We start from the raw sequence: 12,631 nt of genomic DNA on the forward strand, positions 1-12,631 counted from the left end.
AACAAACTCATGACACAAGATCTTACTTAGCACTGAAATATTTACCTGTCTAGCTGGGGACAAATTGCTGTGTGATCAAAAGGTTTGATACTCCAAGAGAATCAATCAGCCTTTTTCTTTCTGTACCCTTCAGAAATAATGTAACCAGGGATGTCCTTCCTCGAGCTGTCTCACCTGCCTTGGTTGGCTCTGATGTGTTCTGACATGGGCAATTGTTGTTTGGTTGTTGTCTCCCTTGAGACCTTCCCGTCCACAGGAACCACTGGGGAAAGTTGTTCCCTTCTCTGCATTTTCAAACACCGGGATTGTTTTTCATCATGTGCCACCCTCAGGCCTGTGCAGGTCCCCTTTCCTGGGGGAAGTCTAAATGAAGTCTGAATGTCAGGAAAGCAGAAGAGTCTGACCTGAAAGGGGGGGTCTGAGGGATGCTCACTCGGGTTTTGTGCAAGGTGCTGCATCCCTCTGAGAGCATCCTGCCCTCCCTTGCCTTGCTCCTGGGTGTGCTGACGATGGCCAGAGAGGGGCTCGGGGAAAGCAGACACTGATCTGGATCTTCCCAGTCTCAATTCCAGAAACGACTGAGAGAGAGGCACATGCATGCAGACGTACACCAGTTTGGGCATGTGCAAGCTGGTGACATAATTCAGACATCAATTTTCCCTTCGTCTAACACCATAAGCAGGTGCCTGTTTTGGTTTTGCAGCGCTCCTTCACCAGCCATATTAGCTTTTATAATTTTGATGAAATAAATCTTGGTTTTGCCATGGATTCCAAAGGGATCTTTGGAAAGATAAAAAGCATTCAAAATCCATAGATTCTTTCTGGATTGATGTCAGCATCACCCTTCTTCACCCCTTCCCCTGCCCAAGAACCATGTTTCTAAAAAAGTATGAAATACTACAAACAAAACACGTTGGAGTTTGTCAATCTGTTTTTCCACATTAGGAGGAGGAGCAGAACTGTAAGAAGGGGCAGAGTCAGCATCTGTGATGATCTTGTGCATATGGACCCCTCTGTGATGATCTTTTGTAGGAATAATTTTGGTGACAGCATGATGTGAGATCATGTCAGTAACCTCGCTATGAGTCAGCTCTACTCGTTTATCACCCTTCACATGCTTTTATTTTTGTTCTTGTGTTGTGCTGAACACTGAAGCACTTCAGAATAAGGCATTTTGGGGCCATTTCTGCCTGTTGGGCTCTGCTGGGGGCTGCACTGAAGGGGCAGCTGTGTGTTCTCTGGAGCCCACCCTGGCACAGCATTGCTGTGACCTGTGCTGGGCAGGGTTCAGTGGGAGTGTGACACCTTCCCCACCATGCTGGGGTGGAGAAGAGGGTCCATCTGTCTTCATTATGTTTTGGTTTATTTTGTTTTGATTTATAGGTTTTTTCCTGCAGTGCCATGAGACAGGGCAAGGGCTGAACAGACGAGGGCCCTGTTGCTGAAGGAGAAACACTTCTCAGGCAAATGGTGGCACAGGGGTGGCTTGCTGTCATTTATCCTGTGTATTGTACTTGCTTTTTGGAGGCAGAATATTGTAATTGCTTGGCCATTATCACCTTTTTCTTTTCTTTTTTTCACTATTGCATTAAAAAACCTCTCCAAAAAGCCCAACCCCATATTTTTGCTTTCTTTCTCTCCACTGAAACAGAACTATAGTGTCATTCACATTGGATTCAGCCTCCTTTAACAGTGTATTTCAACAGTTTCATGTTGAAGCATAAGTATTTGGGACTCCTTTACATTTATTTTCCAGTGAATAGATCCTATGGCTGTTGGAGCCCAATTGTCACATTCTCTTTAACCTGCAGGCTGTGGTGAGCTGACTGAAGGGTACCAGCAGCTACTCAGCATTAGGAAATGGGTCTGAAAACACAAATCACTTCTTTCTTGGCATATACTAGATACAGTGCAGGCTGTGTTTGCATTAGCAGTTGCCATTGCATTAGGATCTGTGCTGATTAGATTTTCACTAATAGGAGCAGGGCAAATGTATTATATAGCTGCACAATTAAATATATTGTCAGACTGAGGGTGAAAGGATGGAGTAATGGAAAAAGCAGGGGATAAGGCTGGCTTTTCTTTGGAAGGAGCAAATGTGGAGAGGTCATGTTAGAGCAAGCAGGAAGTTTAAACAGAGTTTAAGGAGGTTGGATGAGGAAATGTCTTGACAGAACAGTGGAAATGATATGTTATGGAGGAGTGAGTGATTAACTTGCTTCAGAAGAACCAGCAGATAATTTGGGCTGTGCAGAAAGATGCCACAGGACCTAACATTGGAGTAGATGAGAGGTGCTGAGCTGCAGAAGGCAGGAGAAATTTGAAAAAGTGCATTAAGTCTTGAGAAAGAATAATGATAAGGAAGTGACTCAGAGTAGAAGGGGCTTGGTCCAGATTTAGTGCAGTTTCAGTTAAACTGGGTTTACCAAGAAATCAGTTTTTTAACAGTCTGACATTTTTGTCAGTGTGGCTGTGTCTCTAATTCTTGCAGTTGTGAGTATTGTTTTCCCTTTGCTTTGTTTTCAATTCTTTATTCCCTTTTGCTTGCAACTATGAAAATCTCCTTGAATTTGATGTAAAGACTTTGGTGGATTTTTAGTGGACTATGAATAAGCCTCTTCCAGTGTCATGGCTGAATGCTGATTTCTGAGCTGTTCTGGTTCCAGGCAGCATCTATAATTGCACATTATTATTTGAAATATAAAGATTTTAATTGCTTTCCAAAAAGCTTGAGAGGAAAATAATCCATATTGTTTTGCTTCTTCTAATTGGAGAACTTTTCCACACTGTAATGTGCCTTGGGAGGCCCATTCCATCACATTCTCTATTTCATTTTGAAGTCTCTTGAAGAGTTAATACTTCATTATTTGGCTATTTTCCTTGATCTCCAGCCACAGAGGTTTGTGTTTTTAAATAATGCTTGTCTTATTTTTCATAGCTGATGTGCCTGGTTCAGATTGGATTATTTCCTTTGACCCAAACTGGGGCTACAGTTCGAAGATCCAACCAATCTGTGGGCAGCCCTTTTTTTTTCTTTAATAGCAGACTAATTGGCAGACCAATTAATCTGCTCATCTGTGAAAAGAAAATTTATGGCAATAAGTAGTTCTATTTCCAGAAGTCATTCTCTAAAGCAACATTACAGTGGCCTTGTTTACTTCATGCCCTGCAACACGATCCAGTGCTTCAACAGTACCACAGGTCAATTAGTGGACAATTTAAGCAATTATTAGCCACTAACAAGGGTGACTGGCATCATTACCCTTCCTGTTTACCAGCAAACTGTTATTTTAATACAAAGATCAACAAATAAATTAGGGCATCTGTTGTATTGCCATGTCTGCCTTGAAGTAAATGATATTAAATGGGCTTTGGTTGCTGCCAAATTCTTAACCCTGGCCTAATGAGATACACTGATATGTCTCTTGCTGATTACAGGAGCTGTAAAATTTAGTTTGTATTGATTTATTAACAGGAGGACCAAGTTCTCAGCAATGGTATTTTTTGTTTAATACTCTGGTATCTGTCTTTTTATTTTAAATATTATTGATCTGGACTATTTCAGGCAGCCCAGAACTATTGCGTTCATCTGAAGCACAAAGCTATATCCTAGTTTTATTGATTATTTGGATACTTACAATAATTTTAGGGTGAGGTTTGTATATGTAGACGTGTGCTTTTGTCTCATGCTTTTCTCATGCTCCTTAGAACTGCCTCTACTTCCAGGTTAGAATTCTGAGAGTTATTTTTAACTCTTCCTTGGTATCTGTGCAATGGGGTAAGGCTTCTTCAGGCTTAACTGACTGTCTGCTAAGTAAGAAAATCAAGTAAATCTCCTTTTGATGGGTAACTTGGCTGCAGCAGCCCAGGCAGATTGGGGTGCCTGGGGAGATGCTGGGTTGTGTTTGACACCAAGCTCTGGGTGCCCAAGATCCTTCAGCTGGGTGCAGCAGTGAATCAGGCACAGCAGACCCTCACCCGCTGCATGTTCATGTGCAGCCTGCCACACCACTGCATGCTCTTTCTTGGGGAACAGTAATTGCCTGCTGAAGCTGAGAACTGCAGCTTCCAGCTGCCAAGATGCTCCTGCCAAACTCTGAGTGAGGCTGCATCAGTAACAGAGGGGAAACTGTTGGAACCCAGGACATTCCTCTGACTGCCCTGGAGGGCTTGAGACCATGCAGGAAGCTCAGGGACCTTGGCACAGAGTCAAAAACATCTGTGCCTTTGATTTTAACCCATGGAAAAAACAATTACCAACTTGTGCGAAGAGTTACAAGCCACAAGGGTTTGAATAGAATGATAGTGAATTTGTCACAGGGTGAAAAAGTAGAATTTTGGGGTTTTTAGAATGGGGGTTCAAGAGGCAAAATGGAGGAATCTGGACATGTCCTGTCTTTCTCCTTCTCCTTCTTGTTCTCCATCTTCTGCTGTGATGGTGGCACTTCTGGATTGGTTTAGAGTAGAGACAAACTGTCTAATGTAGGTGATAGGTATTGGAAAATTATTGTAAATAAAGTACACATAGTTTTTAGTATAAAAATATAACACTATCCTGAGGGTGGCCAGTGTGCCTCAACCCGACCTGCTGGACAGACCTAGGGCGGGTCAGAGAAAGAATGTTATAGATAAGAAACAATAAACAACCTTGGAAAGCAGAACCGACACATCTCAGCTTCTTCTTTGGTCTCCAGGCTGGGAAAAAGAGACTTTCTAACACCTCGGGGTCATCTCAACACCAGAGACCTCATCAGGAAACGAGCAGAACCTGGACAAGCCTCTCCATGGCACCGTGGTGGCCACAGCAAAGCCCTGAGGGTCTGGGCTCTTGTGTCACCCCCTGAAAGAAAAGCAATGATCCACAATGCACACGATGCGATACTTGTGCTGCTTTTATTTCCACTCGAAGGGTCTCATCTAACCTGGGATAAACCTTGTTCTGGACACACCGATTTCTGAATAGTTAACTCCTCCAAGTGTTTTAGAAAGCACAAACTGATGAGTTTGAGTCTAGTTGAGTCAAGTTGCAAGCTCTTTAAAACTAAAACCAGCACAGGGTCTTGAGAAACCAAGGGCTAAGTGAGGGGTTGTTTCCCTTTAAGTGATTTTGAGCCCTCCAGGTGTGAGTACTGTGGATTATGTTTCAGACACTGCCAGGAAACAGTCAGGGCAGCAGTTTAACATAGCTAAGCTTTTTGTGTTTGCATACAGTTAGGAAATCTGGTTATTCAGGATCCAACTGTGTCCCCGTCGTTCCTTCGTGTTTCTTGCTGTTGGATAATGAACAAAAGTCACAACAGCAGCCAAAAAGCAGATCGATGTTCAGTTTCCTTCATCGAGAGGAGGCAATTGCAGGGACATTTCCTGAGAAATATAATTATGTATATGATAATTTGCCTCAGAAATTCAGGTTTAGTTTCTTCTCAACTGGAAGACCTGGTTACAGAAAGTTCCTCTCTCCTCTTCAGGATTAGTCACTGAGACATGAAAAAATTGCTGATGCTTAGAGTCAACTATGCTTTGATCGGCTCAGACATTTCAGAAGCCTCATTTTTCCCCATATGCCTCAGAAAATTCGAATTCATTCCAACAGCAGCCTAGGTTCAGACTTTCTGGTATTTGTAATACAAAGTGGGCCTTAGGAAATTAGCTAAATGAAGCAGTCATGCAGAATGTGAGACTTTGGTCTCATCTTTAATGTATGTTCCAGCCAAGCTGTAAACAGGTGTATTTAACCTGGCATGAACATGGGGTTTCGGGGCTTTTTTTTAACACTTTGATTGAATCACAAAAAATCAGGTCTGAAGTCAGCTAGTTAGCCCAGGCCATCCCTTCTACGCTGAATTATTGCTTGTTTTAGCTATTCCCTGAGGCTTTACCCTGCCCAGTGTTAAATGATGATGGGATTCCACTCTTACCCTGGAGAGACAATTCCACACTCTAAGAGAGCTCACCATTACTGAAATTTTACTGATGAGCAGCCTTAATTTTTCTCTGCTTAATTTTATCCTGTTACCAGACCGTAGTGATTGATTTATTCTGGGGAAATTCAGCAAATGGTTCCTGCTTCACAGGATGGACCTTACAATAAATAGCAAATTGTCATGACCTCTCTGTGGGTGTCCTGAGATTACACAGGAACTCAATTTATCTCCACATTAATTCCCTGGAAGCTATTTCTGTCAGTACCAACCCAGTGGAGGGATGAGCAGTGAATTTAGCTGCCAGGTTCCTCCTCCTGCCCCAGCACCAGCCCTGGGCTGAGGCAATGCTCTGTGGCTCCCTGAGCACCAGGCCAAGAGGAAGGAGCTCTTGCAGGCTCTGGTGCTGTGATGTGCCCAAAGGAAGGGCATTTAGGATCTGCTTCCCCATCCCTTGCCTGGGTTCCACACTAAAGGGGCTGCTGAGATGGAGTTACTCCTGGTTTTTAAGAGTGTAAAAGAAATTAAGAATATGACCTCAGAAATTCCAGTCCACCAGTGGCACAAAATCCCTGTGCCCAGTGCACATATTATGCAACTCTCCTAATTTCTGTGAGGCATTTTACACCTCTTCATACATGCAGGTGATCTGAAATCTGTGTTTACATGTCATGTGTAGGTCTGGGTGTATGCTGAAATGAATTTGAGATGGCTCATCTCAACAAATTTCCACTCACAAGGTGAGCTCTGTGCAGGCTGGGTGTGAGGAGTATCTCCATTTCTCCTTTTTGTTATGTGGCTTAGCTGATGAGCAGTAACTTCTCCCTCTGTGGAAACTCGACAGTGTCTGGTAATGCAGCCATGGTGTACGTGCATTATGAGGACAGATTCAGGTATTTCCATTTAAAGTTCTTGCTGTTTTAAGGTGGCAGGTGGCAGGTGCTACATGTTTGCAAGTGGTTTGTTCTGTTGGAAGCAGGAGCAGTGCCAGGAACCAGGAGGAATCATCATTCTAATCTTTTACATGTGAAATTTCAAGTAGATGTGTGGAAATCATTGATGTCACAGACACCCCTCTTCAAAGACCTTTTTAAATTTTCTTCTCAGGTATAATTGATTTCCTCGTGAGCCACCATCCAATTGCAAAAGTACTGAGAGACCACCTGGTGTTCAAGATTGCTCCCATGCTCAATCCTGATGGAGTTTACCTAGGAAATTACAGGTATGGTGTGGGGAATGAAGCCATGTATTGTTATATTTGCCCTATACACCTTGCACTGTTTTGTCATTGAGTCTTATATGACTTGTTTCAATTAATTCCTCTTAAGCTGGAGATTCTCACATGGCCATGTGCTTCCTGAAATTCCCACCTAAGAAAGGGGCAAATAGGGCATTTTTTTGCTTCAGGAGGTAGAGAGCAACTCCCCAAGACAGCAGAGTATCTGCTCAACAGGCCTCCTCTGATGTGGGAGTTAATGTCAGCTTAGAGTTAGACCTTAGCTGCGTTTTATGAATGCACTCATTATGCTGCTCATCAGCCTCTATGTAAATGTGTCAGTCAATCACAGCTCCCTTAAACTACCCAGATCATCCATTAAAGTCACAGATTTCACTCTGTTATTGTACTGTAATAGATAGGGATACATGGAATGGAATAATCATTCCACCCTATGCTAATTTTGCTCCATTTTAGTGTTTGAATTACTACTTTACCACCTCCTCTGCTGAGATCGTATTCAGATAATCTTTTGTTTTCCCTAAAATTGTTTGCTCTTAATGCATTTATTTACAAAATAAATGTGCTGCTGGAGGTGATAATGAAAAGCAGTTGATTAGTTGATGATTTGTTTGTGGGGGCAATTACATGTACCACACAGTTCTCTGGAGAAGCCCCTGAGAAATGAAATATACTGCATGTGGTTTTGCTTACAGTGCAAGACTAAATAACACAATTCACTTTGTAGCCAGGCTACCTTGAGCTTTGATCTAATTAGGTGTTGCATTGCTAAGCAGAACAAGGCTGGATTATTGTATGGTTGAGGAGACCACTGAGGAGGAGGAAGATAGAAGGTGCAGAAAATGGGGCTGCTGGCAGCTCTTTGTTGAGGAAACAGCCTTGAGTCGTGCCAGGGGAGTTTTAGATTAAGTATTAGGAAAAAAAAAATCTTTGCTGAAAAGGTGATCAGGCATTGGTGGAATCACTATCCCTGGAAGTGATAAAAAAATGTGTGGGTGTGGACATGGATTAGCGGTGCTGGGTTAATTGGCTGGACTCAGTGGTTTGAGAGGTCTTTCCCAGCATATATGATCCTGTGATCTGTGCTCTTTATCCCTCCCTTTCTTTGCTCATTGTTAAACTGAAGCAGCAGGGAGTTGTGGGGGTGATTTCCACAGTGGTTCTGTGTGTTCTGAGTGAAACTTCACAGAACAGGTGGCTCCTTGTAGGTGCAGTGATGCTCACCCAGCTCTTGGCAAATCCCAAATCAGTCAGTGGCACTGCAGGGGTGGCGTCAGACAGCACCAGGAATTTATCAGAATGTGTCACCATACGGGAAAAAAGCCCCAAAATGGCTCTAGAATCTGATACTACATCACTTTCCTTTCTTCCAGGTGCCTTGCACAAAAGCAAACTCCAGTTTCAATTAAGCAGCTTTTGTTTTCTCCCTAAGTTCGCTTGCCCTGTAGGGTTTTTCCCCTGCTCTGTTATTTATAGTTTTTGAGAGACATGCAGCTTTTTATAGGCCTTGATATGGCTCAGAACTTGAAAAGCCTTTTGGGAACCCAGGGAGTGAGAAAGGGTATGTGAATTAATTTGGAATTGCTGAGCTTGATGGTGTGCTCTTGGTTTAACTTTCCATGATATGCAGGATTTTCAGCACTCCTGAACTAAAGAGAATTTTAATGAGCTAGTTGAAAAAAAATCCATTTGATTTCCTTGCAATTCTTCACTGTATTTACAAATGGCCTAATGTAACTAATAACTTAAAAATGAGGATAATAAGCAAAATGCTACCTGTTATCTTGAGAAGAATATTAAAAAGCCTAGTAATGTGCCAGCATTGCAGTTAACTAGTGCTGAGTGAATAATTTGCAGCAAACACTTTATTTCATGCTCATACAAAATCCACAAGCACATCACAATTTATTTACTTGAATTTACTGGATGAATGTCTAAAAAAATCTCTAAGGATCACTTGCTTGTATTTGAAAATTTAACTCTGAGGCTTCTCAGTGATTTGCTAGATAACTCTGCTTCATCTCTTTTGGTCTTTGTTCAGATTAGCACATAAATAGGACTTTCAGAAGTTTTCCACATAGTGGGGTCTAACACAGATCTGTTGGCTGGGGATAACCTCCAAGGGGTGCCACATGCAGCAAGAGCAGTTTTAGGCATTTGAACTTCTTCCTGTTATCTCCCTGCTTCTCAAAGCAGCAGCTGGTGACTATTTCTTTGGTTCATTGAAGGTTCACATTCAGACTATGCAAGCTAAGATAATGAAATGGGTAATTAAACCTCATGCTTGAATTTGTAAATTGATCTCCTGCCAGTGTGAGAGAGGATTTTCTTTTACCCCACCAGGGCACAGCCTTGCACAACTGGCAAAGGGCACTGTTGGATGCACTTGGCTGTCCTCTGGAATCCCAGGCACCATGAGGAGCCTGAGAGTGTCAGCAGCTCTGGGAGGAGGGATGGGATGGGATGGGATGGGATGGGATGGGATGGGATGGGATGGGATGGGATGGGATGGGATGGGATGGGATGGGATGGGATGGGATGGGATGGGATGGGATGGGATGGGATGCGATGGGCTTGTTCTCCTGGCACCAGGACAGGAACCAATGACTCACCAAGCCAGGGTGATATGATAACAGCTAATCTGGTGAGGTTTTCTTCATTGCTATTTTTGGGGATGCAGGACTGACTGAGGGTGTGAGACCTGTGCTCTCATCCAAAATCCTCCTTCCTTTGTTGCTGTGAACTGACGTTTAGGAGTTTAAGCCACATCTGCAATGATGCCACCAAGAATTTCCTGTTTTCCAGAAACTGTTGCTCATTCTCAAGAGAACAGACAAAATGGGTTGTGACTCTGACTTGGATGTGGTGAAATTTTCATCACCAGCAACAAGTGAGTTTGGGACTGCAACCATAAAGCACAGACTCACCTGTGAGGACAGTTGTTTATATGTTGCAGGTATATTCAGATGTCTCTAAAAGAAATGGTCATGGAAATGAATGTCAGAGCTCAGGATGCTCTGATCCATTTCAGGATGGAAATGGGATGCTAAACTTTACTGATTTATTCAAGTTTATGCAAGAGTTTAGGAATTTTTATTCCTATACAATTAGGAATGGAAAGACGTGGTGCCTTGTGGGATGTACAGGGGTGATTAAGCAGCTCCTTCAATTCAGAATGTTTAGGAAGTCTGTACACAATTTGAATGAAATGAAATTTGAATGAATTTGGTTTTCTGTTTGGTTGGGTTTTTTTATTGGTTTTGTTGGGAGTTTTTTTGGTTTGTTTGTTTTTTAACTCTCTTTTCAGTGGAAAAAATACCACCCTCCAAGTCCTATTCTTGCTGCATGATTATACCCAGCTCCTGAAATACAGAATAATGACAGGTACCTGCTGTTTGCTGTGGCCAAGGATGTGGAGTCTTTTCCAAAACAGGAAGACAGGCTTCTCTCTTTTCTTGAAGTCTTTAAAGTCTGGTATCATTACACTTCTAAGTGTAGCTGGTTTTGCAGTTACAGTGCATGGATGATGTTATGTTGCATGGGCTTGTTAATTAAACTGCCCAGGAAGATGCCATTGTTTGACGCAGCTAAAACAGAGAGTCTTCAGCATAATTTCCCCTCATTTCTAGCTGACAACTTGTCCTCAGCTCTCACCTGAATAGAAGGACTCCTTTTGCTGGGAGTAGTGCACGACTTGATCTTTAGCTTTAGTTTAAAAAAAATGTGGCACAAAAATAAAAATATTTGTGAGTTTCTCCATAACACTAATCTCACCCTCTCTGATGGATTAAACTGTGAAACAGCTTTAGGAAATAAAGGGAAACTAGTGCAGTAAAGAGAGATTTCTCAACTTTTCTCCCTCTATTTGCAGTACAGCATTATCATATTGCCATCCCCAGGGAGCAGGGGGTAGACTAAGGGGAGAAAAAAAAGTGGTTTTGATTTAAAAGTCGTGCATCCCCAGGCTTGGCCTGAACTTTCCTTTATCAAGAGCTTGTTCTTAAGCTGGCATTCTGCAGCTGAATGCTGAAATGTGTCCCTGCAGGCGAGATGACTGTACCACACTGCCTTAGATTAGTTCCAATTTGTCAGCCTCACCTTTCAGAGGCAAAATCCCACACTGGCACCAAAAGGGATGTGTTGCTTAGTCTGGGAAGCTCTTCACTGAGGTACCCCAGAAATGCCATGGCAAGGCACATGAAATATCCGGACCATTCTCTGAAGGCTCTGTTGCACACCCCAGCGAATGTTCCCATTCCTTTTCTCTATTCCTTCTCTAGGGGAGCTGTGGCAGTATCAGCCCTCAGTAAATTACTGAATTAGCTGAAATGGTCTGAAATCTCCCCACTGCTGTATCCTTCTAGTCAGATTGTAGGGAATGTAAGAATTTGTGGGAATGGGGAGGAGAGGGCACACACCAATTCTAATCCTTTCTCATTTCACTGTCAGTGACAATATTTTGAACCCAACACAGTCCTTACCTCTTGTTTGTGTAAAGAGTTAACAAATTAATTTGGTGAACAGAAAAGAGGCCAGCCATACCCAGACTGGAAAACCAAATTCACCATGAACAGTGTTGGTGTCCATGTGAAAGCTGTGTTGGGATTTCATGTTTTGAGCAAACGTTATATTTTTGTCCCAGAAGTGCAGTTTTGTAAAGACTTTAATAGTTTGTAAAAGGGAGTCGAATGTAGCAAACTGTTTCCAGTAAAAAAAAAAAAAGGGAAGGCTTGAGAAACATTTTAAATCATTCATACCAGCATTTTATAAAGGACAATCTTATTTCTTTTTTGTTTGTTAATGGCACAATTTGTTTAAAAACTGATCTTTTCTAAACACTCCTTTTGAAAGATCTGAAATACAATCAGAAAACTAGGCTTTGGATCAGGTGAAATATTTCAGATTTATCATGAACATTTTTTTCTGGACTTTATTTCTGTGACTGAAGAAATAGTAAAAAAATTCATGTTCACATGAAATTCATAAAGTCTTTTTAACAGTAAAAGCACACGTAGACTTTATGCAAATTATTTTATTATATATGTCCCTCTTGGGAGGACTGAGTATGTCAGATGGTCTTACTATTGCTTATTTAGTTGTAAGACACAGCTCCACACATGCAGACTATCATTTGTTTGTCTCTTCATTATTTTTCACCTATTTTTCTGGCAGAGAAGGTTTTTTTCCCCCCCTTAATTTCATTTAATAGATGTGAAATTCATGCATTTCTTAAATTGAAAAACAGAGTATCCATCTCAGATGACAAGATGAAGCTCTCAATGGAGTTTATTTTTCCTAATTAGGTGTTTGTCATTGTGTATTCTATATAGAAATGTATAAGTAAACAATCGTGGACCTTTTGAATAAATTTATTGGTTTTATTTATGTTACTGGGCATAAAAAATCTATAATTACCAGGTACAGCAGCAATATAACTGGTATTTAATGACAATTACTTTTTGTTACCATAGAA

At 41.8% G+C, this 12,631-nt stretch overlaps 1 protein-coding gene across 1 annotated transcript in view; it reads left to right on the forward strand.

Annotated features, from left to right (window-relative positions):
* Positions 1-12,631, forward strand: part of LOC115906399 (cytosolic carboxypeptidase 6-like) — a 197,538-nt gene that overhangs the window by 90,430 nt on the left and 94,477 nt on the right. The window contains exon 4 of the mRNA XM_030953548.1: positions 7,029-7,143. Coding sequence (XP_030809408.1) covers positions 7,029-7,143 — 115 coding nt within the window. The remainder of the gene's footprint in view (positions 1-7,028; positions 7,144-12,631) is intronic.

The sequence above is a fragment of the Camarhynchus parvulus genome, chromosome 8 (assembly GCF_901933205.1).
Source record: "Camarhynchus parvulus chromosome 8, STF_HiC, whole genome shotgun sequence".
Taxonomy (NCBI): Eukaryota; Metazoa; Chordata; class Aves; order Passeriformes; family Thraupidae; genus Camarhynchus; species Camarhynchus parvulus.